General features: G+C 46.1%; 1 protein-coding gene across 2 annotated transcripts; it reads left to right on the forward strand.

The window, feature by feature from the left end:
- The first annotated feature begins 5,253 nt into the window (after nucleotides 1–5,253).
- Nucleotides 5,254–20,965, forward strand: LOC108507044 (ficolin-1-like). 2 transcript variants are annotated; one of them, XM_017834642.1, is made up of 9 exons: nucleotides 5,254–5,374; nucleotides 6,193–6,306; nucleotides 8,077–8,130; nucleotides 9,205–9,240; nucleotides 9,874–9,909; nucleotides 18,198–18,325; nucleotides 18,729–18,858; nucleotides 19,416–19,550; nucleotides 20,429–20,965. In XM_017834642.1, the coding sequence occupies exons 1-9, from the start codon at nucleotides 5,296–5,298 to the stop codon at nucleotides 20,674–20,676; spliced, it is 960 nt and encodes a 319-aa protein (XP_017690131.1). In that variant the 5' UTR covers nucleotides 5,254–5,295; the 3' UTR covers nucleotides 20,677–20,965. The 2 variants fall into 2 exon arrangements, with proteins under 2 accessions (XP_017690131.1, XP_017690132.1); XM_017834643.1 differs by lacking the exon at nucleotides 8,077–8,130.
- The last annotated feature ends 4,624 nt before the right edge of the window (nucleotides 20,966–25,589 follow it).

Here is a 25,589-nt window from a genome sequence, read left to right on the forward strand (position 1 = left end):
AGGCAATCCATCTAAGAGAAGGTCACTCTAAACAAACCTATGTCCTGAGACCCTCACTGCCGCTGTCCGAGCTTGCTCGGCCCCGGCAGATGAACCTCAGGATTAAAGGGTGGGCTCAGTTCAGCGCACGCTGTGTCTCACCTAAAAAATCCACTGCGCAGGCTCGAAGGGTTAATGACCTTTCCCAAATCTTCGCTCGCGAAGACTGGCCATTATTATTATGTATTTCCTTTGGAATTATAATAACTGAAATGGATAGAAAGATTCAACAATGAGCTCAGAACATTCTTGTAGTGGATGAGGCCTGCATGGGAAGAGCAGAAAGTCCTTTTAGAGGCCAGCCAAGAAAGTATGTCATATATTAAAGATATTATTTAACATTGTTTTTCTTAAGAAATGTTCAAGGCTATTGCTAATTAATACCTCGAGATGAACTGTTCCCTACTGAATGAAACCATCTTTGTGTTGGCCATTTTCTCCATGAATATGGCATCAGCCCATACACTAACAAAGATGACTGTTGTCCTTTCTTTGATCATTGCAAATAACCAAGGGGTGTAGATGGCACCCTTCTGGGAACCTTCAGACAGTAGCAATTTTCTCCAGAGTGACAGCTCATGACTCTCACTCAGGTATGAAATTTATGAGGCTGGAAATGCTGTGTTCAGCAGGACAGCCTCCATAGATTTCAAAAGAAGCAAACTCTTAGTTCAAGGCTCACCATCCTGATTTCTCCTGGCATGTTGAAGTCCCTTAATTTCAGAAATAACCACTTCAGTGGGTGATTTAACATGATACGTTCACTCTTTCATGGATTTCAAGACCCTGTAAACCCAAAATCATTAACATCCATTTCATGGAAAGAAGGTTGGATTTTGTTTGTCCGTAATGGTTTTTTTTCATTGCTTTTTCATGTATGCAAAAATATATTTAAAATATTCTTTTCCTGGATCATGTTTATACTTTGGTACATAGTATTTCTTTATGCAAAAATAATCCTCCTTCTCAAATAACCACAAATCTAACAGCATCCAGGTGGTTAGTGAATATGTAAAGGTCATGGATAGAAATGGGGGCTGGGAAAGGCATTAAAGCTGAAACAGAAACGTTCATTATGCTTTTATGTAACTGGAGGTTTGGTTGCTATTTCAGAGATAGTCATTCATTGCATTCAATTGAATGGTCTGTCTTTGCTCTTTCTGTCAATAAATCAAAATGGATTTTTAATTCAGAATACAGACTGTTAAAACAAAGAAGGTAGCAGATTATGTACTTTTGCCGTTGTTTTTTTTAGGGGCTCCCTCTGCACAGAAAAGAAATGAGAAGGTGCTCTCCGCCTTCTAGAAGAAAGTCAGAAAGTAGTTGTGGAAAGCTGAACTCCAGGTCTCAGTTGGCAAAGGAGGCATCATTGTCTCTGTGCTGCTGTCTCAGCCTAAACTAAGCCCAGATTGAGGTATGATGGCAGTAAGATAGCAGGGGATCGGACAGGGATCATCAATCAAGGGACTTGTGAGTAGATTAAAAACTCGCATCTGAAGCTCAAAGCAGAGACTGGATGGACCCGGTTTGCTACGTGCAGGGACTTTGGATGAGTTGGAGCTATGCTGAAGGAGAGGGAAATGCTATATTAGAAAGACAGGACTATGTGCAGATAGCTTGCTGGTAAAAATTTGTATTAGAGCTCAGGAACCTTACATATGAGAGGGAGAAACCCAGCAAATGGGGATCATAGGTGAGTGAGTCTGTGGTTGTGGAAAAATGTGTGTCTCGGTTCATGGCATGCCAGTGCACAGGAGCTCGTGCTCCCAGGATGCTTCAGACCACATATTACATACCACAATGTATCTGGGTGTTGCTCTTGATATGGGTGGGTAAGTTTGGAAAAGAAGGTGAGAGTTACCTTATTTTGAACTATCTTCTCTTCATTGAAGCATTCCTGGGAAGTTGAATTTACATAACCACAGAATTTTTTGAAATTTATTTGTTCTGAAGTTCCCTACAAAACTGTGATACTGAGGAAAAAAATAAAGAAGTTTTAGAAACATAACAGCATGTTTTCAGAATCACATTCGTTCTCTGCTGGTGTTGCAAAATGTGGAATATGTCAAGATTATTTAGGTCAGGATGTTTTTGATGTTGGATCTTTCTATACTTTCAAGCCTAATCAGGAAGAAAAGAGACCTAATCAGTGGAACAGGTAGCATGCCTTAGTCAAGGACATCCTGGAACTCACAAGCTTTAAGGATATAGTAAATCAAGATGAAATTAGGAAATCACTGTACCCCAAAATCGATGTGTGGAAATGTGGGGAAGGAGCCTCTAGACACAGGTTGAAAGTGGATGGTCTATGTTCATGAATCACTGCACTGCATGGCTGCCAGTACTAAGAAATGCTACAGCCTGCACCAGCTATGGGAAAAGTTGGCTTTGTTCTGCCCAGCAGGAAGAGTCTGTGGGTCAAGAGCAGTGAAACCAGCAGCCTGAGCTCCTCACAGCCAGGAGCTTCCCTTGAAGCTGCCCTGGAATGCCCTTGAAGTAATGCAACATATGAAACCCAAAGTGTGAGCTGGGCAACACTGCATTTCCGCTCCATGGCAAGAATAACTGCCTAGAAATTCAACCTATGCTCTTTTGGAGCTTCTGGGACTTGCAACAGATTTTGTGGTAAGGACAAGGGAAACGAGCGGTAGGGTTCTTGTCACCAAGGGGCTCTAGCACCCAAAGGAGATATAGGTTCACAAAACAAAGAAGCAGAAAGGAATAAACAAGGGACATCTTTTGAAAAAAATTCTGCTATCTTAGCTTGGGCAAATATCTCCACCACAGATTGGTTATGGGATGAAGAAATTCTATCTTGGAATTGTAAGTGTTCATCAAAGAAGAAAACCTGTAAAACTTCGTTATTCACACATAACATTTATAAGAGATATAAATAGGCCAAGCCAGAAGAACATCTTTCTTTTTTGCTTTGGATGTTAACCTATCCTTGCAGGCTGACACTACTCCTTTCCCAGCATGACAAGTCTTCAAAGCACAAGAAAGCTCCCCTTGAGTACCCATAATGGTGCCAAATCTCATGAAAACTCTTATTTTACGTTCCTTAAAGTGAGGTTTGTCAGAGTTTACCTCCCACCTCCCAGTGCCCATCATCTATCCTTCTTGCAGCTTTAGGACTTGCATGACAATGTCCTGAGGTTACCATAGAGCAGAGGAATACAATGACTAGGATTGGCTGCTTGTTTTTTCTGTAGTTACAGCTTTCACTCTCTAACCATCCTCCCTGCAAAACTCCAGCAACCTGGCAGAAGTGGAGACCTAGGACTCCACTAGTAACCAGGATTCCACCTACAATTTTGCATTAATCAGTGCTAAATCCCCTGTTAAACACGGTTATGATGCTCCCACATGAACTTTTTGAAGCTCTTTATGCCTTCTGATTTCCTAAGCTGATTTCTTAGGGATTTGTATATGAGTTCAATTCTGGGAATTTCATTCTTGGCACTTATGTCTGTAGAGGTGAACTGACTGGTCACAATGTTCAGAGGTGCTTCCCATTCACCCGGTGTGCTTAGAATTCTTTTCTCATCCTCAAGTGACCCTCGAATTTCAAGGCTCATAGGGGGCATTTCCCAGGGCTCAAGAAAGAATGTAAATATACAAAAGAATTTCTGATGGTATAAATGATCAGCCCTCTGCAATCTTCACTGGGTGCTGGGATGAGAAAAAGCAATTAAGGACATATTGATCACTGGGCTAATTTCAAAATCTACCCTCGGGAACCTGACCTACTTTGGACTAAGCTTTTTCATTGGCAGTTTCCTCTCTGCTTCCAAGTAAAAGTAGTTTCATCGACAAGGACAGTGCTGCTCTCTGAGATGAAAGTAGGGAGAAAATGGTGTTCCACAGGCTGGATGCACCCAGCTGTTACCACTGAATGCATCAGTGGTGAGCAGACACATCACAGTTGTCCCCATAACGTACATCTGAGCCCAACCCAGAACTGGATCCTCCTGATGGAAAAACTGGGTAAAGCTAGGCAAACCCATTCTTAAGTTTTTTATTTTATTTTATTTTATTTTATTTTATTTTATTTTATTTTATTTTATTTTATTTTATTTTATTTTATTTTATTTTATTTTATTTTATTTTATTTTTAATCGGGACAGATTTAACCTCAAGCCCTTGAGAGACTGTAACAATGGGGTAATCTGTAAGGCCTTTGCATTTATGGAATGATTTATCAAAGGGAACAGTTGAAGGCAAATGTTTTTGCCTCTAGATAGTTGGAACAAGGTATTGCAGCTTTTTCCAAACCCAGAGCAGAGGCACCGGGCATGAGAAAGCTTCTCAGTGCTAGGGGCTGGTTCTACTTCTCCTCCACCTGCCCCTTGGTCCATCCCAGATGGGCAGCACAGGCTGTACAGATGAGAAAAGAGAGGTGTACAAGTTCCCAGTCACCCTAGAGTTGTTCTGCACAGATCTCTCCCTCCCTAGCACCTGCTAATCCATTTTCTCTTTCCTTCTGGAAGGCTTTCTTCTGAAGGAAGAAAGATGATCATCTAATTTCATCCCAGGAACTGCATATGTAGCATATTGGGCCTCTAATAACGCTGCCACAAATGAGCAGAGCACAGCAACAAGAAAGCAAACAAGAAATTCTGCTTGAAAATATAATGGAAAGGTGGGGGGAAAAAATCAAATATGCTCTGCCTACCTACCCTTGCCTGGATGCACAGAGTGTGAACTCCATGACACTCATGGTTCATGTACAAACAGAAGCCTCCATTTGAAGGGTTGGGAAGTGGTGCTGCACTGGTGGGCAGGCAGTGCTGCAGTGTGAGCCAGGCTCTGTACTTCTTTCTGCCACTGGTCTGAGTTGACCTTGGGCTTTTTACTCCCAGTGACTCATTTTCCCCATCTACACAGTGAGTTCTGCTCTTCACAAAGGGTAGCAGGCAGGATGAGGAAGGATGTCTACACTTAGCTAAACCAGTTTTTGCTGTTTCATTTTCTCTAGAAACACGGTATGAAAAGGGAAAACCATCTAGAATTTTAGCAGGGCAGAGGTGAGGCAGTGGGGGCAGCTGGGCAAGAATTTTCCAAACAGATTTGTGGAAAGTGGCTTATCAGGGAAACAGCTTAAGACCTAGCCAGGCCTCAGTGGGCAAGTGCAGAGGTGGAGCTTACACTGGAGCTCTTTGTTAGATATAAAAGGCTTAGATGGGTCAGTGCTGACAACAGTCCCTGGGAGGTGGCTGAGAGAAGCCGTGCAGAGAGTAGAGAGCAGTGCTGGCCATGGGGAGGGCAGCTCCAGCCCTCCTGGTACTACTCAGTCTGACAACGACTATTTGTGATGCTGAGGACACCTGTTCGGGTGAGTGGAGCACAAATATTACTGCCACGCCACTTCTCCCCATAAGAGAAGGACCTTGGTGGGGGGAAGAGGCATGTGATTTTTTCCTTCTATGCTTTTTTAAATTCAACGGCAAGTGGGAGGAGGGGGAGGGAGAGGCTGAAATCTCATCAGCCACTTAACAAAGCAACCTCCAATTAAAGATGTAACATCCTTCCCCAGTCACCAGCGGGATCTCTAGGAACAGGCTGTCCCTGTTGAGATTTTCCATCCTGGTTAAGGTTTTTTTCAGTAGTGCCTTGGCACAGTTACCAAAGGATGCAGAACAATACAGAGGATCGGTGGATGCCTGCTGGGTGCTAGGCACGCTGGAAGCCTGGGGATGCTGCTCAATGCAGTGTTCTGTCTGTATTCGTCATGAAGCCCACAGGGGCAATTTCAAACTGACCCGCCATCAGGAAATTTAGAAGAACGCTTAACTGTCCACAGATCCATCAGTGTCACTTACTCCGTTGTTAATACCCCGTTGATGCACCTCTCAGGTTTTGTTATATTAAGCTGCAGTATATTTATCAGGCAATGTCATATACATTTCATATATATCAGCCTCTTCTCCTACTGAACTCTCCTGAGGCAAGAGAGATTCAGAGTCTGGCTCCTCTAACATGTGAGATCCTCAATGCCATTCATACAACAGCTATTACTTCCCGCAACACCTCCAATTTTCCACAGTCATTGCTTTTGATTGAGTTGTTCCTCAACTTCAGAGTGTTTGGCTTCCTCTCCAAAATATTTCAGAACCCTAATAATCTCCACAAATACTGTCTTCATTTCCTCAGAGGTGAGAATAGTGGGACTGGGTGATGCTGACCGACTCGCCATTCTCCAAGGATGCCCAGGTATCCCAGGTGTGTCTGGCCCAAAAGGAGAACCAGGTCTCCCAGGAAAAAAAGGTGAGATCCCTGTCTTAGTTTAATGAGACTGAAAGTATTTTGCTAAGAAGGGCTAGTTATGAGGTAGACTAAACTCCTCTCTCTCAGCTATTGTAAATCCGAAATTAAGAGGCTCCAATCGAGGAAGTATGGAATAAAAAGAAAAGTAACAACCCTTTATTAAAGGATATATGTGTATTGGCAAAAGCAGCAAAAGAACACAAAAACAACTAAACAATAATCCTGCACCCAAAAGTCCCCTTCAAAAAAGGAAACACTTTGATATTCCTCTGTCCTCAGCGCGATTCTAATCACGGTTGGCAGGAGCGCTGTTGGATCCTGGAGGAGCAGAGCCTGCAGTGCTCAGTGTTGGCCAGCAGGGGGTGATGTTTGGCTCTGGCGGTCGCTGTGTGGGGGCCCTGGATCACGGGAGAAGCCAAAAAATGGAGATTTTTCTCCCTCACCAAGGATGGGAAGGGGAAAAGGGGAAAGAAGGGCAGTTTCCCTCCCACTAAACTCACGCTATCTGTAGCTGGCTGTGGTCAGGACTCCCCCTTTTTCAACGATGAGCACAAACTCTCCAATGAATTCTGAGCAGATTCAGGCTGGAGACAGGGCAGCACACAGGCAAACCAAGGCCGGAGAGCAGCCAGATGACCAGGTCGAGAGCAAGACGGCTTCGGCTTCGGAGTTGTTCACACACACACACACACACACACACACACACACACACACACNCACACACACACACACACACACACACACACACACACACACACGTCCTTGCCGTTAAGGTAGAAGAGTGAAGTGCCTCTTTCCAAAGAGAGGAGAGGAGAAGAAACTCCTTCCCCCCAACATCCACCTCCCCCTCCCCAGCCTTAGAGAAAGCTATCAGACTCGAATGCAGGTCTGCCAGCTAGTTCTTTTGTATAGTCAATTAACCCTTCCCCCTCCCTCGTTCAACACCTTCTTTTACAGTGGGACAGGTGAAAGGAAAATTTCTGCTTGGATTTTTAGAACAAGTAAACCTATGACACTCCTAAAGCCAATGATGAGAACTGTGATATGGGACAGTATTTTTGCTTTAAGTAGGGGAAGTCCGACGAGGCTGCAGCAGTGGCAGCCTTCGCACTGGCTGCTGTTAGCAACTGGAGAATCAAATAGGAGTGGAAAACATCACCAAGTAGACATGTACTGGTACACATGGAGTCACCTTTTTCTTCCCTGAGCCCTGTCACAAGTCTGAAAGTCATAAAGTGATCCTGGGGTTCGAAGTGTCATAATTCATTTGTTTCTTTGCAGCAAAATAATCCATTTATTCTCTGGGTCTGTATTGAACACTTTGGATGGGAGGGAGGCTATGATGCTCCTGCATGTTTTCTGGGGAATAGTTTGAGAACTGTACTGGTATCCTCTACCCCAGGAAGCAAGGGAGATGGAGTTCCCTCAGGATTTTCATAGCCACCTCATCGAGAAGGTGAATCACATCAGCAGAGGGAGCATATCCACCACAGCCAAATCCATGGACAGGCTCCACCATATAAAAAACTCATAGAAATTTTTATGCGAACTGCAGATTAAGACTTAAACTGAAGTACCAGTGTAGTGAGGTTTCAGCAGAAGAAAAGGAGTAAGGTAAAAGAGTAAACTATGTTGCAAGTCTGAATGTAATTAACAAAACCCACTTCCCTTTCTTCTGTGAAAGCAAAGGCCCAGCTCTCCCGGATTTTGTGACCTCTCTCTTCTGGTCAGTCTGTAACGTGCACATAAAAAATGAGTCTTTTTTTGCAGGAGAAATGGGAGATCAGGGATTGCCCGGGAAAGCAGGACCACCTGGTGCAAAAGGTAACATATTCAGTTCTAATCCATAAATCTCCCCAAGCTCAGGACATGCATTGTGAGACTTGGTTGGCCATAGTCCAAGAAACAGCCCCAAAGTAGCATACGCAAAGCCTGATTTTGGGATATGGCTATTGCATGGAGTGAGCACTAAAAACAGTGTCCTTGAGTGGGACCACAGCACAGAGGAAGATACTACTCTTCTCAAAGTTCACACTGATCCTTAACAGACTCATAAAATCACGCCTCTCCCCATTCCCCACTCCTACATTAACCTTCCTTCACCACAAAACAAACCTGCCCAAATATCCCACAGCTCTGAGAACTTTGAAACTCACTGCAGAGCTTCATCTCAGAGGCCTGAAGCAGAGGCACGATGCTCAGTGCTTCCAGCATCCTCCAGGCTTGGAGTCAGTGCGCGATGCCTACTTGATCAGAAGGATGTGATCAAACCACCAGGAAACATCCATTACAGGGTGAGGTTTTCTTGTAATAGGATGAGCCCCTGAAAAGAGGAACATGTCTCTTGAGAAACTGGCTTTCACCACCCAGGCTGTGCTTAGGATCTTCAGCAGGGCCTGTGTGCTACAAATATTGAAAAAGTACCTCTTCTAAAGAAACGAGTACAAGTTAGCACCAGTGCACTCACTAGCAGGGAAAACAGTTTGGCCAAATGCACCAAAGACTTGAACTGAAACTCTAGCAGGAGATGGACAAACCAACTGAAAAAGCAGCTATTGCACAAAATCTCAGAAGTGGTTGACTATAAACAGAAACCCTGCACAAAAAGTCACTGAAGTGGAACTGTGAATCCCCCATACACTTCAGGAGGTGGCACAGCAGTTCTCTCTTCCCTCTATCCTGATCTTCCTGTTGTATCCGAGAGATACTGCTGATCAAGAGAACAGCCATGGCAGCAACACCTAGGACACTCAGTTGAGTACCATATCTTTGCACCTCTTGACAGGCTCTCTTGTACATTTGGGACAAATGAAGGGGCTGGAGCAGCCATCTGGGGAGCCACAGTAATTCATTTACATTGCTCATATGTGACGAGCATTTCCCTCTTGTGTTTTGCAGGAACAGTTGGAGAGCCTGGCTTCCCAGGACTGAAAGGTAAATCATGCACATTTAGCATGTGAGTTACTTTGTTAAACTTCCACCTTGTACTGTTCTGGAACAACACACCAGATGGGAGCAATTATAGAGAAATGGAAGTACCCCACTAGGGCTCTTTGGTGATAGTTGTGCCCCATCATAGGTTCAGCCCTGGCCCAGGTGCTGCGGGCAACACTCCTCCCAAACCAGCTGTTCAGCAACAAGTGCTGCCCTCAGCTCCAGCACCTGGTGCTGCTACCTGGCACCATCAGCTTGTGTACCACCCAGCAGCCACCCCATGTACTCTTGGGCAACCTGCAGAGCTGCTTCCAGTGTCTGAGGGTGCTGGGTGTCATTGGGGTAGTTTCAGGGGTCTATGACTTGAGTTCCCACATGCCCCCCTGTGCTCTCCTGAGTCTGTGCAGATGGGCAGGTGGGTCTCCTCTGGTGGGCCTGGGAGCAGCCAGGGCAGAGCTTATATTTATTTAATCCTCCATACCTTTCTCCATGCTTAGCACAGATGAGCCAAGAACTTTCCCTAATATCACAGCTCTCCAGTGCAGCTAGATTTGTCTAAGCAAATGATGCTGGGGGAGGGGAGTGCTGAGTGTGGAAGTTGAAGAAAAATTGGTGGTGTCGTTTGTCCAACAGGAACAAAAGGAGAGCCTGGATTTCCAGAAATATGGGGTGAGTTTCTTCCTAGGTCTTCATGCCACTATCAGCTTTGCAGAGTGGACGTTTGGTGGACTATATAATGGCCAGTCTTCACGAGCGAAGATTTGGGAAAGGTCATTAACCCTTCGAGCCTGCGCAGTGGATTTTTTAGGTGAGACACAGCGTGCGCTGAACTGAGCCCACCCTTTAATCCTGAGGTTCATCTGCCGGGGCCGAGCAAGCTTGGACAGTGGCAGTGAGGTCCCCAGGACGTAGGTTTGTTTAGAGTGACCTTCTCTTAGATGGATTGCCTTACAGGGCTGACGAGCTCCATCTGCCCGGGGGGCTGGGAATCGAACCCGGGTCGCAGCGGTGAGAGTCCTGCACCCTAACCACTAGACCACCAGAGGCCCTGGCTTAGTAATGTAAAAAAAAAAAAAAAAAACGCACCCGACCTGGCTGCATGGATTTCCAACAACCAAATCTGTTTGTTAGAAGAAAACAGCACCTTTTATACTTCTGGATGACACATGATTCACCTAGCCAACCACCATGGGGGTCACACTGCCCATGCGTCTCAGAGTATACTTTGGAAACTACCAATCCCAGGATGCATCACCCAGCTTCCCTGAAACGTTTCCTACATCTCCCCTGACTTTAATATTTAAGGTGAATCATAGAACAGTGCAAATAATAGAACAGTACATTTTTAAAAAAATGTAAAAATGTAAAACCTTTAACAATTGCCATAGTATCACAGTGACCCAGCTCACTGCTTACTTTGGTTCTTCAACAAACTTATTTATTAGAATTTTTCTCTTTAACCTTTTGAACCTCTTTAATATGAACATGAACCATTATTTTCCTAAGAGGTATAATATAACTGGGATAAACAACAAGTTTATTGATCTGAGGGTTTTGGCATTACCGGGTAGTACTTATGTAACCTTTATTTATCTCAGAGTTTATGTAGAAAAGGGAAAACTCAACTCTATTTCAACAACAACGTAAATGTCATGAATTGAATTCTTCTAGCGTGACCGCGTGGCTGAGGTAACATTACCTTTTTAAGGCTTAGTGTTTAAAGTGCTTATACATTCACACAACTCTCTTTCATTCACTCACACACACCCACACCGGTGGCCACTGCACCCATTCCTCACATGCACATCCATGGCTTTTAGCAAAACTGTATTTTTCCACATTAGTCATTTTCACAGTTACCAGTAGTAAACACCAAATGGTAAACATCAACTATCAAATGGTAAACATCAGCTGTGCATCTCTATCTGCAGTTTCTTCACTCTGTATTACTCTGGTTCTTGCTGCTGCTGTGAGGGTGTACCTATGCAGGGTCTGACACACCTGGAGGGAATCCATTTTAGTTCTTTACCTATAGATATACACACATATCCCCTTCCCCACGTCACGAGGTCCACCAGTCCCATCCATTGCCCTGAGATTAAATCTTTTATCATGACCAGTGGCTTGGGAGAGGAGAATGCCTGAGGTCTGTGTTGTCTCTCATACCTGCTTTTCTCAGCACTGTCACAATTTAAAAAATTTATGACATATGCTGCTTTCCACAGACACTCCTGTGGGCTACAGATAGACTCCCCTTTTCCTTTGTCTTTTTAGCATGTCCTTTAGAGTATGGTGCGCTCCCTCTACCATGGCCTGTCCCGTGGGTGAATGCGGTATGCCTGTGGGGTGAGAGATCTCCCAGTCTGTCAGGAAAGTTTTGACTTTTGCTGAAGTGTATGCCTTTCTGGGGTCCCTAGCGTTGCAAAGCAGCTAAGCCAGTGCCTTATTATGTTCCTTGCCTTTTCCCTAGTGTGTGCAGTGGCAGTTATGTATTTGGAGTGTGTGTCAACTGTAACGTGAACGTATTTCAGCCGACCAAACTCTGGTATGCATGTAACATCTGTCTGCCATACCTCATTAGCTATTAGTCCCCTGGGGTTAACTCCTTCCTGGGATGGCATTGGAGTTATTTGCTGGCAGTCGGGACATGACATAACTATGTCTCGAGCCTGATTGATGGTAATTTGAAATTGTGTCTTCAGAGAATGTGCATTCTGGTGGAAAAAGGAATGAGACAATTTAGTCTCCTCAAACATTCTAGGCACTGTTATGAACATAGCTGCTGCATCTGCCCTTTGGTTCCCTTCTCCTACGGGCTCCGGCATTTCCATGTGTGATCTAACATGCATTATGTAAAAATCAAACCTTCTGTGATTGACAAGAACCCATACAGCATGTATTTCAACAAGTAAATGTGGGTTTGCAACATCCCGAAGGAAGGAAGCCTTGAGATGTGAAACCAAACCTGCTGCATAACAAAAGTCATTAACAATATTAATAGGTTGATCTGAAAAGAGTTCAAAGACAATGCAAATAGCTGCAAGTTCTAGGACCTGTACAGAACCATGGTTTATGGTCTGTACCTCCTGTTCCCACTGTCCTGTAGCAGGGTGTACCCATGTCACTGCAGCTTTTTTCGACTTTCCTGATGCATCAGTAAAGACCACGAGGCCTTTTAACTGGCTGGTGTTGGCATCTGGTTGTGGCTTTTAAGGGTAAGTTGCCTATTTCTGCCCAAAGCCTGTGTTTAGGGTAGTGAATGGAAATGTCACCATCATAGCCTGCCAAGGCAACCTGGAATCCAGTGTCTTCAGCTAGCAGCCAGTCGAGGCTGTCCTTCATCACCAGGACGTAGATGATTGATGGATCCTGTCCGTCCAGCTCCTGTAGCCATCCTCTGCCCTTAATGACAAGCTTGACAAACATTTTGTTTGTCGTCCACACAGTTTTAGGCGGTGAATAGGGCAGAAACAGCCACTCCAGGATCCTCAGTGGATCCAGTTCAGTTTGGTCCCACTGAAACAAAACTGCAAATGGCTGGAACCTGTTAGGAACAAGGGCAAGGCAGATTTGAAGTTCAGGATTTCTCCTTCTGCCTTGTCTGCTCTCGATTGCCTTAGAACGTCTTTAACACCTGCTTTGCCTCCATAGTCAGAGATTGACTAGATGTCAAGTCTGGATTGCCTTTCAGCAGTTAAAACAGGGGGTGCAGCTCTTCTGTGGTCAAGCCTAAAATAGGCCTTAGCCAGTTGATGGCTCCTGAAAGTTTCTGCAATTCATTTAAGGTTAAAGTGTCCTTTACCTTAATCTGAATTGGCTGGGGTGAGATCTCCTGTTGTGTGATCCACCATCCAAAGTAGGTCCAGGGCTGAGATCGTTGGATCTTCTCTGGAGTGACCTGCAACCCTGCTTCTTGGACAGCATTAGTCAGAGCAGTAATAACAGTCTGTGACTCAGTTTCTTTGGCCGTGGTGACCAAGATATCGTCCACGTAGTGGTAAATGATTGCTGAGGGGTAAAGCCTTCTGATAGGGTAGATAGCCTTTGCCACAACGGTCTGATATATCGTCGGGCTGTTTCTCATCCCCTAATGCAAAACAACTCAGTGGTATCTCTGCATTGGCTGTGTGTGGTTTAGAGCAGGGATGGAGAAAGCAAATCGTGGCACATCGTCGGGGTGTAGAAAAACAGTGAAGAAACAGTCTTTTAAATCGATTACCACTACCGACCATCCTGCTGGAAGCATAGCAGGTGAAGGAAGCCCTGACTGCAATGCCCCCATAGGTTCTATCACTGAGTTGACTGCTCTTAGGTTATGCAGCATCCTCCACTTGCCACTTTTCTTGGGTATGCAGAACACCAGAGTGTTCTACGGTTTGGAGGTTGGCACTATATGTCCTGCAACGAGTTGCTCTTGAACTTGTTCTCTTAAGTGATCGACCAATATAGAGTCATTAGTTTTCCATGACAGCTTAATCTGTCCTTGGAACGGCTGGTCAATGGCCCTCATTGAAAAATCTGAGCATCTCCATGAAATGCATGACAGCACCAAACTGTCCCAGTACATCTCGTCCCCATAATGTGCATGGAATAGGAGCAACAAAAGGAGCTACTTTGGCAACTTGTCCCTCTGGCCCCAGCACTGTGTGTAATTGAGCACTCTGCCTAGGCCTTTGCGTGCCTCCAACCCCCTGGATAGTCGAAGCAAGATAAACAGTAGGCCATTCAGCTGGCCAGTCAGTGTCCTTAATGATTGTAATGTCTGCTCCTGTGTCCACAAGGCCTTTGAATCTGTGTCTGTCTATCTGACACGTCATCATCGGCTGTGCTGCAGAAATGGTCCTTGCCCAGAATATCTGAGGCTTGCCTGTGCTCCCGAAAGCCCCTGAGCCCCCTTCCCCCTCCCCAGCTGGTGACACGCTGTAAAAGGGGATTAACTGGGCAAGCCTATGTCCCTCAGGTATGTAAAAGTGAGGCACTGGAGTCCATGCCATTATTTGTATCTCGCTGTGAGAGTCTGAGCCAATCACTCCGGGTAAGAAAAACAAGCCCATCCTGGTGGTTGATGACCATCCTATTAGAAGGACATGGACTCCTGGTCTTAAAGGGCCCCAGGGATTAACACTACGGCAGTAGATGTTATAGTTACTGGCTCTCTGGAGGCCAGGTTCAACCCACCACTACCTGAGGTGGCGGTGAGCAGATCAGTAACCTGTTTTCTTGAGCCATATTTATTTGTTGAACCGGGACGTGCGGTCTCGCCCCGTCTCCAGTTTCCCTGCTGGGAAGGGTTTTTTGTCCCCCATTTCTCATGCTGACATTTTTTGCATACTGTTGAGGGAGGTTTCTTGGGGCAGTCCTTTTGAAAATGATCAGCAGCGCCACATCTGTAGCAGCTGCCTCTCCCTCTTGTCCCATCCTGCAATCTTAGCAGGGCACTTAAGGCTGTTGCTAGAGAGGCAGTATGATGTTCAACAGATCCGACACCCTGGCATGCTCAAACCATCTCGGCGATGGTGCAGCTTTCCCTTTTAGGGATAGTCTGCAGAGCTCACTTGCAGTCCGGGTTCGAGTTCTCATATGCCAGCTGCCTAAAAAGCATCTCTCTAGCTTCTTCATGTTCTATTTGCCTGTTTAAAGCTGCCTGCAGCTGAGCGAGGAACTGAGAAAAAGATTCAGTTGATCCCTGCAGGACCTTTCTGAAGGACAGGTGGCTGTCTCTGTCCATGCTAGGGAGCTTTCTCATCGCCCTCAAAGCCAGTTTTGCGATCACCTCATATATCTGCTGGGGCTAGCCTACTTGTGAATTTGCTGCCACATACTTCCCCTGTCCTGCCAAATGACTATGTCATGCCTGCTTGTGAACCTCCTGGGTCATTTGCATATGCTGAGCAATTCTCCCGATAGTCAGTTAACCAGACACTGTACTGAGTGGTAGTTAAAATCATTTTCAATGGTCTTCCAATCATGTGGGGTAAATATGTAAGTGGTACTCAGTGTCTCCAGATATGAAAATGTGTGAGACAAGGAAACACCAGTCTCTTTAACTAACTATCTCAGTTCCTTTGTCACCTCATAGGGCAAGTTTTGGAACTGAGGGTTTTGGCACGGCCGGTATATAACTGGGCATGCTTTAATAACCTGCCAGTCTCCCATCCACATTACCTCCTCGTGGCATCTTTCCCACTGGTTAACTGACACCCCCACGCCTGCGCTCTCGCCCTCGCCCAGAGGAACCACCTCCGGTTCCTCCTCTCCATCTTCTGATGCCTCACTATCCGTGACTCCGATATACTCGGCTCCCTGTGGTGGCATGGCAGAAGATGGCGGGGAAGTACCTCCCCTGTTGTGCACGTGGTCGGGACAAGATGGCTGCGGGGTCGGAAGAGACAGCTCAAGTTCCGGTCCATTTCGCACGCAGGATGGCTGCGCCCATGCCACGTTTCTTGGAGCACGCGGACGTGAGTCATCAGCGACATGGGGGGGGTAAGCTTCCTGGGTGCCCCTCCCCCACGCCATGGCGGGAACCTACACTTCACCCCTGTATACTGGATTCACAAACTAAAATTCCCATCCTATCTCCGCAGCTCACACATGCACCAAAACCGGGACCTTCACCATAACTTACATCGCGTTCCCCCCGTTCCTGCCCACGCAAATCCCAACCCGAGTCCATTGTTAGATCCTCTCGGGTCACACGTGGTGCCCCCCCACCGTCGTGTCTGTTCCTGAGTTGTGGGGAACGGCTGCGGCTAGCAGCCTGGCTGGGGGGTGCTGGAAAATGTGTGTTAGTGTCTCTGGGGGGGCTCTGTCTTCTTTGAGCGATCCGCAAAGTGTCCATAACTTGTGTCCAGGTAGGAAGGCACTTAGAGGCTTCTACATCACCTGCCCCTCTATATCACTCTGTCCCTCATGGATCTGCCGATCCTTTGCCAGGTGGTTATATTTAAAGCTTCTACAAGCTTCTACAAGCAGCAGACCTGGTGCAATGAATTTTATCCATTGCAAGAGATCTGTTATTTCTGCGCGTGTGATCTCAATAGGACATTGTCTTAGCAAGAGACACAAGGCTTCTGTATCCCTTTCTATGTCCCGGGAAACCGAATTCCTCATGCTTTTTTACCTTTTCTCTTACTGCTTTTGTCTCACGTGCGTTTTCTCGACGCTTGCTTTTTTCACCAATTCGGTTCGGCTTTCAGTCTCGCCGCTTCTCGGCTTTTTGCTGCCTTGGCTTTCGGCAGTTCTGTTTCTCACCGCTTCTCTCGACCTGTGTTCACTGCTGCTTTCTCGGCTTTTCTTCTCCACATCCTCTCGGCTTTTTGTTCTCCGCCACTCTTCTCCTGGCACGTGCACTTTCAATTTTTTCAAGCTCGGTTCAGTTTTGCGTCCTTCAGCCACGTTCTGCACTGAAGTCTTGATGCTTTTAAAGACGTCTGGTTTTTTTCTCGGTATGTGTCCCTGAGCCCTAAAATGAGCTAGTGGCAAACACACTCACAATTTTCCTTGCTGCAAGGCAGTCTATGTTTCCCTGTTACAGGGAGAAGCCCTCGCATTTAGGGTGCCATGTATGGCTTATTAATGTAATAAAAAAGCACGCGACCCAGTTGCATGGATTTCCAACAACCAAATCCATTTATTAGAAGAAAACAGCACCTTTTATACCTTTGGATGACACGTGGTTCGCCTAGCCAACCACCATGGGAGTCACACTGCCCATGTGTGTCAGAGTATACTTTGGAAACTACCAGTCCCAGGATGCATCACCCAGCATCCCTGAAACACATTTCCTACAGGCACTCCTATGCCCTTTTATGTTTACTGGGCATGTGAAACATTTGACTAACAAGGAAAAGGCCAAGTCCAGGACCAGACCTCCATTAGGATGGACACACATGCCCACAAGACAGCCTGGTACAGCTGTGCATCCATGCATCAGACAGCACACTGGGTCACTTGCACCACCAGCACCACCATCTGAGATCATCTCCCAAAACTTTCCCTATGACAGATACAGATGCAGCTGTAGGCTGGGTTGTCTGATAGGGACCATTCCAGTCACTTGTCAATCTGAGATTCTGTTAGCAGGTATGGTTTGGGGAAGGAAAATAATTATGCATAATATGTACATATATGTATACATATATATTTTTTATATATATATATTCAGAAGTGTTTTCTGTCTTGGGGAAACCTCAGTGTGGCCCTTCAGTACTTAAAAGGTGCTTATAAAAATGCTAGAGAGTGACTTTTTACATGGGCATTGACAGGAGAAGGGAAAATGATTTAAAATTAGAAGAGGAGAGATTCAGATTAGATATTAGGAGGAAATTCTTCACTCAAAACTATTTGAGTAGGGTGGTGAGGCACTAGCACAGGTTGCCCAAAGAAGCAGTGGCTGCCCCCTCCCTGGAAGTGTTCAAGGTCAGGCTGGATTGAGTTTGGAACAACCTGGTTTAGTGGAAGGTATCCCTGCCCATGGCATGGGGGTGGAACAAAATGACCTTTAGGTTCCTTCCAATCCAAAACAGTCTGTGATTCTATGATTCAATTCACAGAGGGTGATCTGAACGCTGTTTACCACTGCATCCCAGGGAGCTGTTTCTCTATATCACTACTCCTTTCCTGACAACTCCACACACATTCTCTGTGTCCTCCAAACATTTTGGAGTCTGGACAAATTCCTTCTCACAGCAGCTCCATCACCCAGACTCCTAAGAGAGTCATTGTGAATGAGAGAACTCTGAGCACCTTAGACAATCTCTTGGAAGGTGCCCATCTCCTTTGCAATATATGGACTCAGAAATCATGGTAGGGTTTAGAGCCGCATGCCAGGGTCCTGTAGTGTTAAGAGCTAGCTGAGTGCTGAAGGGCTCCAAGCCTCGAGGTTGGTGTGCTCCCTGGATGCAGTGAGCACATTATAACTCCTTCCACTTGATCTCTTTCTCTGATTTGCACAGAACCCAGGAATTGCAAAGAACTGTTGGGCAAAGGGAAGATCTTGAGTGGCTGGTACACCATCTACCCTCAAGGCTGCAATGCCACAGCTGTCTTCTGCGACATGGACACAGATGGTGGGGGATGGATTGTGAGTAGGATGAGAGAGGGAGGTTTTTATGTTGATATAGTGATTTTTGTTAAGGCTGCAAAGGGTGGCTTCAAAATAAAAACAAATGGGAGGAAAACACAGACTGAGCAGACAGCTGAGGTTCACATCAGCAAGCCAGTGTGTCCCTGTGTGGATGCAGGAGAATCTCCCAGGAGTTGTCTCTGGGAGCAGACCAAGGGCCACTCCCCGCTTAAATCAGCAAATCATTTCCTCCTCATTTCTAAGGGCAGATGGAGGACATCCTTTATTGAGGGACTCCTATGAGGTTTGCTCCCCAGAGACCCACAGGAGTGTCCTGATGCAGGGGGCTGTGTACTTCAAGTGCTGTGGATGCTTTGGGTGAGGGATGGGCTGGTGTGGCTGAGGGTCTCTTTTCCTGTAGGTTTTCCAGAGGCGCTGGGACGGGTCAGTGAAATTCTTACGAGACTGGGATTCATACAAACGAGGCTTTGGCAATCAGTTGACAGAGTTCTGGATGGGGAATGACAACATCCACTTCCTCACCTCGCTGGGTAAGGTCTGCCTCTGTCCCGGGCTGGGGCCATGAGAGTCCAATGCCTATACCACACTGGATCATTAAAGACCTCTGAGCTTCTTGCATCCATTTGATGCCCCCCACTGTTAATCCCAAAGGGGATGTAGGTTCTTGCAGACCATTACATACAGGAAATTGTATTCTTAAAAACAAACAAACAAACAAACAAGTATTCAAGAAAGAGAATGAGCTGGCTGCATGATCTATCCTGGAGACAGGCCAAAACATTTTCCTACTGAAACTGTTTATATTGGCATCATGTTGTCCACACAAGGCTTTGAAGTCTGTATGCAGGAGTCCTGGGCATGTAGCTTTCAGTGTTCATGACCACTCACCATCATATCGGAAAAGGTGCTTCCCAAGAAAACCATCATATGTACAGGAGGTTCTGTGGGAATATTAAATAAAACATAATTTCTCAAGTAGTGGAAGCTCCTCTCAAGATAACTCATGGCTCATTAAAACCCCCACCCTGACATCCAGGGATATATCCACCATAAGCTCTGCACCACTGCTGTCAACCTTCTCTTCTAGGACCCTGTGAACTCCGCGTTGACCTGAGAGACTTTGAGAACAACTACTATTTTGCCAAGTACGCTTCATTCAGAGTTTTGGGAGAGTCTGAGAAATACAGACTAGTTCTAGGGGACTTCCTTGGTGGAAATGCTGGTAAGTTTGAAGCAGCTCTCTGGGAAAGTCTGTTTTACTAGAGTATTTCAGAAGTGCTCGGCATCTATAATGCAGAGCTGTATTGTGCAAACTCCCTGTATCAGCTACATTTTAAAACAGTTTTTTAAAACTGGCCATGGTACCTCTAGTGCATGACCTCTAGGTGCAGGGAAGGAAAGAGACACCCATCACAGAAATGTGACCCAGAGCATTACCTACAAGCCCAGCCACATGGTTTAACAAAAAGTGTGGAGCCTGGTTCTGAGCAGCACCCAATCCAATTGACCTTCCCAAGAGCTCTGTAGCAGCCAGGCCAAGTTCTGCTTTTGATTACTTTGGCAGGAAATATTTGACCACAAAGTTTGGCATTTCCAGGGCTGGGGTGCTGTTCAGCTGTTGCAGCAACAGCACTGCATCCTCTTAATACCTGATGTTTTGCTTTTCTTTAAAAAGCAACCAAATTCTCTTCAAAATTCAATATCCCTCAGAAAAGAATGAGTGAAATCAACACCCGAGAGACCAGTGCATTTATGTGGCTTTTTACACTGCAATTCTGTCAGGTATTTCAGACACCAGTGTGTCTGCAGAGAACCTGAACAGTGCAAGAGAAGCGACACCTATGTACATGCGAGGAGAATCTGACCCATTTGATTCACAGGCATAGACAAATTGTCCATGTGTTTTGGCAGAGCTCAGGATACTTCTTTTGTCCAGAACCAAGGAAGAAACCTGGGCAACTGGGGCAAGATTACAGTGGGATTTAAAAAATTTGCCTTGCACCCAGCAAGGGCCACTGGTGCCCAGCAAGGTTGCACAGGCACATCAAGGTCCTGTTTGTGATCCTTACTGCAGTAACTGTGAATGTGTGCTCTCTGCAGGAGACTCTTTATCATACCACAGGGACATGCCATTTTCAACAACAGATCAGGACAATGACATGAGTTCCTTTAACTGTGCCACAGAATACAAAGGAGCGTGGTGGTACAATGACTGCCATTACTCAAACCTGAATGGGATGTACTGGATGGGTGTGCATGGGAGCTATGCTGATGGTATCAACTGGAAGACGGGCAAAGAATACCACTACTCCTACAAGCGAACAGAAATGAAATTCAGGCCAGTCTAATATGGTGAGAGGGTACCTGACTAGCACCAAGAGTTGCCACTCACCAGACAAGAGAAGACAGAAAACATAAAGTTGGAGGACAAAAATAGACCAGAAAGGATATTATAGGTTGCGCCTTCTATGTAGAACAGACTTTTTGAGGCCAGAAGAGATCAGTACTTTTTTGAGCTCCCATAAGCACCAGACTCTCACCCTGACTACCTCCAGCAACCGCACTGATGTTGAGATCAAGTGTCTTTTTCTGAAAAGTGCTTTACTTTGATCTAAAGACCAAGTGATGGGTGAGGCCAATGCATCTGACTAAAGCTCTCTGATATTATTACCCTAAATGTAATTACTGGTAATTTTCAGTCTAATCCATGTATATGAAGCCTCCAATATTCTTGCAGCTTCTTTCTGTTGGACCCAAGACTCATCTGAAAGGGATTGAATTCCTGACCCGCCCCCTCTTCCTGTAGGTTGTGATGGAGCCATGATGTAGAACAGCATGGAAAGGACTGAGGGTCCAGCACAGGGTTGTCAGCATCACCCCTTCCCTCCTTCCCTCCTCAAGTGCTCCAAAGCCTCATGTGGGACCCCAGTTGCTGGAAACACAGCAGAGTTGCTCAGCACTTCCCACCACAACACAGCTGCAGCTGGCCCAAAGGCCAGTTTCAGCCACTCCGCCAGGGCAGGTTTCTTGATCTCATTTGCCCCTACGGACCAATAACTCTATGCAAAAGTCTGTGTGATACAAAGACACTACAGCAGGTACCAGTGTTTTCCATTTCACCACTTCTCTCCCCCACAAGAGCTCCATTTTAGTTTTCTCCTGCTACCAATCTGATTGGCATACCCTCAGCAGGAGCAAGGTCCCACATCATCCAGTTGTATCTCATTCATCAGTTTCTGATACTGTCGTCCAGGAGTAGCTTCTCAGAGAGGCCCAGGGTGCTGCCACGACAGCTCTAGAGATCCACAGACTCCTCTGCAGAGAGGTACAAGCAGGTGCTTACAGCCTGGGCTTTAACCTAGCTAAAAGTGCTAAATCCCCTCTCTTTGCTATCCTCTAGCTTCTCTTTTTACTACACAGAAACTGTCAACATTTAAATTTTGTTTATGAAGGACACTGGTGTCTGAGGGATTAAGAGAACACCAAGAGCAGTTTACCCAAACTCTATGGGAATATCTATTTGATATTCCCATACCACGATATGACTCCATAGAGGAAATATTCAGGTATGACAAGCCATCAGCAGTGCTAGGTGAGGATCTTGCTGCAGAGTGAAATTATCCTGAGTCCTTTTGCTAGTTTTGGCTGGGGTAGAATTCATATTCTTCACAGTAGCAAGTATGGGGCTATGTTTCAGATTTGTGCTGAAGACAATGATGATAATATAAAGATGTTGACATTATTGCTAAGCAGGGCTTACACAAAGCCAAGGCCTTTTCTTCTTCTCGTGGCAAGGAATCTGGGAGGAGACACAGTTGGGACAGCTGACCAAAGGGATATTCCATACCATATGACATCATGCTCGGCATATAAAGTGGGGGAGAAGAAGGAGAACAGGGGGACATATGGACTGATGGTGTTTGTCTTCCCGAGTAACCATTACACGCGATGGGGCCCTGTTCTCCTGAAGGTGGCTGAACACCTGTCTGCTCGTGGAAGCATAATTCCTTGTTTTGCTCTGCTTTGTTTGTGTATGCAGCTTTTGCTTTCCCTATTAAACTGTCTTTATCTCTAGCCATGTTTTCTAGCTTCTTCTCTTCTGATTCTCTCCCTGATACCAATTGTGGGGGAGTGAGCGAGCTGCTGAGTGGGGTTTAGTTGCTGGCTGGGGTTAAAGCACAACAGTCCCCTAAGCTAGCATGGCTGGCACTGCAGCCCCTCCAGCATGAGTCCCAACCACTCTGATGAACAGGAATGCTCCCTGTGATGATGTAGGCATGTGGGGGAGAAGGTTATAGAATCACAAAATGGTCTGGGTTGGAAGGGACCTTAAAGAGCATCTAGTTTCACCTGCCCTGCCAGATCAGATTGTGCAGGTCTCCATGCAACCTGGCCTCGAACAATTCCAGGGATGAGGCACCACACCTGCAGCAGTCACTGAGTCGGCTTGCACTAACTCCGGCCAGGAAGAACTAAATTCAGGATCCAGTTCCCCAGATACCTGTGCACACAGAACTCCCACCTCTCCTCAACAGAAGGGTTTTGATTCCTCCATGACCTCTCACACCTGACCAGTGAGGGGAGAGGCATTAAACAGACTTGAGATATCCTGAAGAGATGTTTCCTCAACTGGCAGGACACCATCTAGTCCTTCTTGCTTCCTTTCCTCTTGCCAAGGGTCCCCAGAAGAAAAGCAGAATAGCCCCAGTCACTCTGTGACTGATTCTGGCCACTGATCATTTCACAGCTTTTTCTCTGTCTTGGAAAGCTCATGGATACTGTTTGCATTTTGTGTTTGAAACTCCTTTTCTGCTTGTTAGTAGATCCAGAATGGGCCAACCCTGAAGCCCAGAAATGACAATGTCCCTGGAGCTTTCTCCAGACATTTCCCTTGCTGCAAATGACAACCGAGTCTGTGAGAGTCACCAGGAGCAGCGTGAGACAGGCTATGGGGTCTGGGAAGAGGACTTAGGTTCTACCACATCATGGAGCCAGACACACACTGAGAGGCTGGAAGCATCTCTGATGGCTTGTTGATGCACAACCATCTGAAAGCAAAAGCAGGGCCAAACTGGTCCTCTCAGGGCCCACCCAGTCCAGCCTCCTGGCAAGATTGAGACTGCCTCAAGCAGTAGCCTCATGCATCGCCAGGGATGTGGGAAGACTCAGCACTCCACACCACCCATGAGATTACTGCAGGACAAGGGCTGCATGAAGGCTCTTTCCAGGGAGGAATACAGCCACATGTAAGTGCCCAGAGATTTCACAAATCTGAAAGCTGACTGATATCAAGAAACTGGACTTTCGAATGAAAGGTCTTCCTACCTAACACCGATGATTATCCTGTCACGATTTGTGTTTGGATGCAGCAGACCCAGGGGTGAACACCTTCCTCCAATTTTCAGAAGTGTCCCTGTGAGAGGGCTGCATCTGAAGAGATATGTATGAGTCAGCATAAAACAAGCTGCAGCTGGGAAAGGGAAATCATTTCACTGTGGTTTTGTCCTTGGGGTGGAAAAGATGAATTCAACACCCTATGCACTACATTCGTTGTGCTGCTGTTACCTAGTGCCCACCCAAACCAAGTGAAGGGGTGACTTAACACCAGCTGACCTTGTCACAAACCACAGGCACACAGAGGCAGTGAACTCAAAATACCAATCTCATAGGTAAATAATCTGTAAGTTACTCCTAACTAAAGGTTTGTTCTGCTAGCTGTGCTGAGAGAGCTCTCACACAAGTGAAACTTGGTTCAGAGAGTGAATCAACAGCCCCAGTGAGAAAAGCACCTGCATCCTGCACTGGCCTGCAGGGAGTCACAGGTCTCTCACCATGAAAGCAGTAGAGGTAGAAGTGGTCGGACCAGCAGACTGTCCCATCCTGACCTTGACCCAGGTCCCCTACTCTTTCCTAGCATCACCTTAACACAGGGCAGCAGTCAGTGGAGGTGATAGAGCAGGTGACACACAGAGCTTAATTTTATATTCTTTTTTTCTATGTATTTTGCTACTTTTGGCAACAAAATCTGCACAGAGCATAAATATCCCCTAATCTTATCCAGCATTCAGTTTAGCTCCCTGACAAGCCTGTGTACAGCTAGGTGACCCTATCAAGGAACATTGACTCATTGTGTCTTCCCATCTTGCTATTTGACTATGAAAGGGAAGATGTGCATGAAAGGCAATGGGCTAGGTATGCAAGTGGGGGTGTCCTCTCCTCCCCCACCCCATCCCACATGCCAGAGTGAGCTGGGAAGGACAAAGATGAGGAAATAAGCTTGGGGACAGGTTTCTCGGGTGAGGCACCACCACCTACCCAGCCTCAGCATCTGCTCAGCTCCTCTCACACAGGTCAGGGCCACCTGCAGTTCGGTTTTACCTTGTAGACCCTGGAGAAGAAGCCACTGCCTCTCAGCTCAGCATTGAAATTCTCCCAGAACTCCAGCATCCTGACAGCTGTGCGCAGCCTCTGCCAGTGGTCCAGGTGGTAGTAGGTGTCAGACAACTCCCCATAGTACTGCCTGGGGTCAGAGAGCTCCAAGGATATCAGCCATGCCTCGCACATCATGGGGACAGCAGCTGGAACATGGGGGATTCCACAGTGAGGCAACAGCAGCACTTGGACATCACATAACTGCACAACAGACTAGGTAGAACTGGATGAAGCCTCAGGAACAGAGAAAGAGGAGATGAGACAGCAAGATGATGCACTGGGAAGCACACTTGGGAACTGTCTCATGGTTAAGTCACCCTTCAAAAGTCATAAGGCTTAGTTTTGCCTTATGCAGGTTGTATTTAGACTTCTTTAGACTAGGACTTTAAATATGTCAAATTAGCATATATTCGCTTACATCTTCTAAAGGTTTACCATAGACAAGATTCAGCACCTTCAACACACAATAGTGCAGTCCAGGAAAAGTCCAGAGGACTTATCTTGATGATGCTGAGTTAAAGCTATTTTGCCTAATTTGGGCCTTCAGCATAGGTCACATACCACATCCTAATGCCACATACGTTACTTCAGAGCTTTAGACAGTGCTTAGCTACTACTGCATACATCAGGCCATGGACTGAGTATGCCAGCAGGAAACACTCCCTTTTAAAAGGGTTCTCACCTGGCAGGTGACTACAGTTCACTATAAGCCCTAAAGAATCACAGAACAAGGAAATGCCCCAGCAGCTCTCCTGCTGTCTGAGTATCTCAAATTTGACTCCAAAGCCCTAGTGGCTCTGCTGAATTGTCTTCCTTTTACAGTGCTCTG

This window comes from Lepidothrix coronata, unplaced genomic scaffold (genome assembly GCF_001604755.1).
Source record: "Lepidothrix coronata isolate B3197 unplaced genomic scaffold, Lepidothrix_coronata-1.0 Scaffold237, whole genome shotgun sequence".
NCBI lineage: Eukaryota > Metazoa > Chordata > Aves > Passeriformes > Pipridae > Lepidothrix > Lepidothrix coronata.

Coding starts and splice junctions, on each gene's coding strand:
- LOC108507044 (XM_017834642.1), top strand. CDS start 5,296: ATGGGGAGGGCAGCTCCAGCCCTCCTGGTACTACTCAGTCTGACAACG. Junction 5,375..6,192: donor TGCTGAGGACACCTGTTCGG/GTGAGTGGAGCA, acceptor TCATTTCCTCAG/AGGTGAGAATAGTGGGACTG. Junction 19,551..20,428: donor CTTCCTTGGTGGAAATGCTG/GTAAGTTTGAAG, acceptor TGCTCTCTGCAG/GAGACTCTTTATCATACCAC.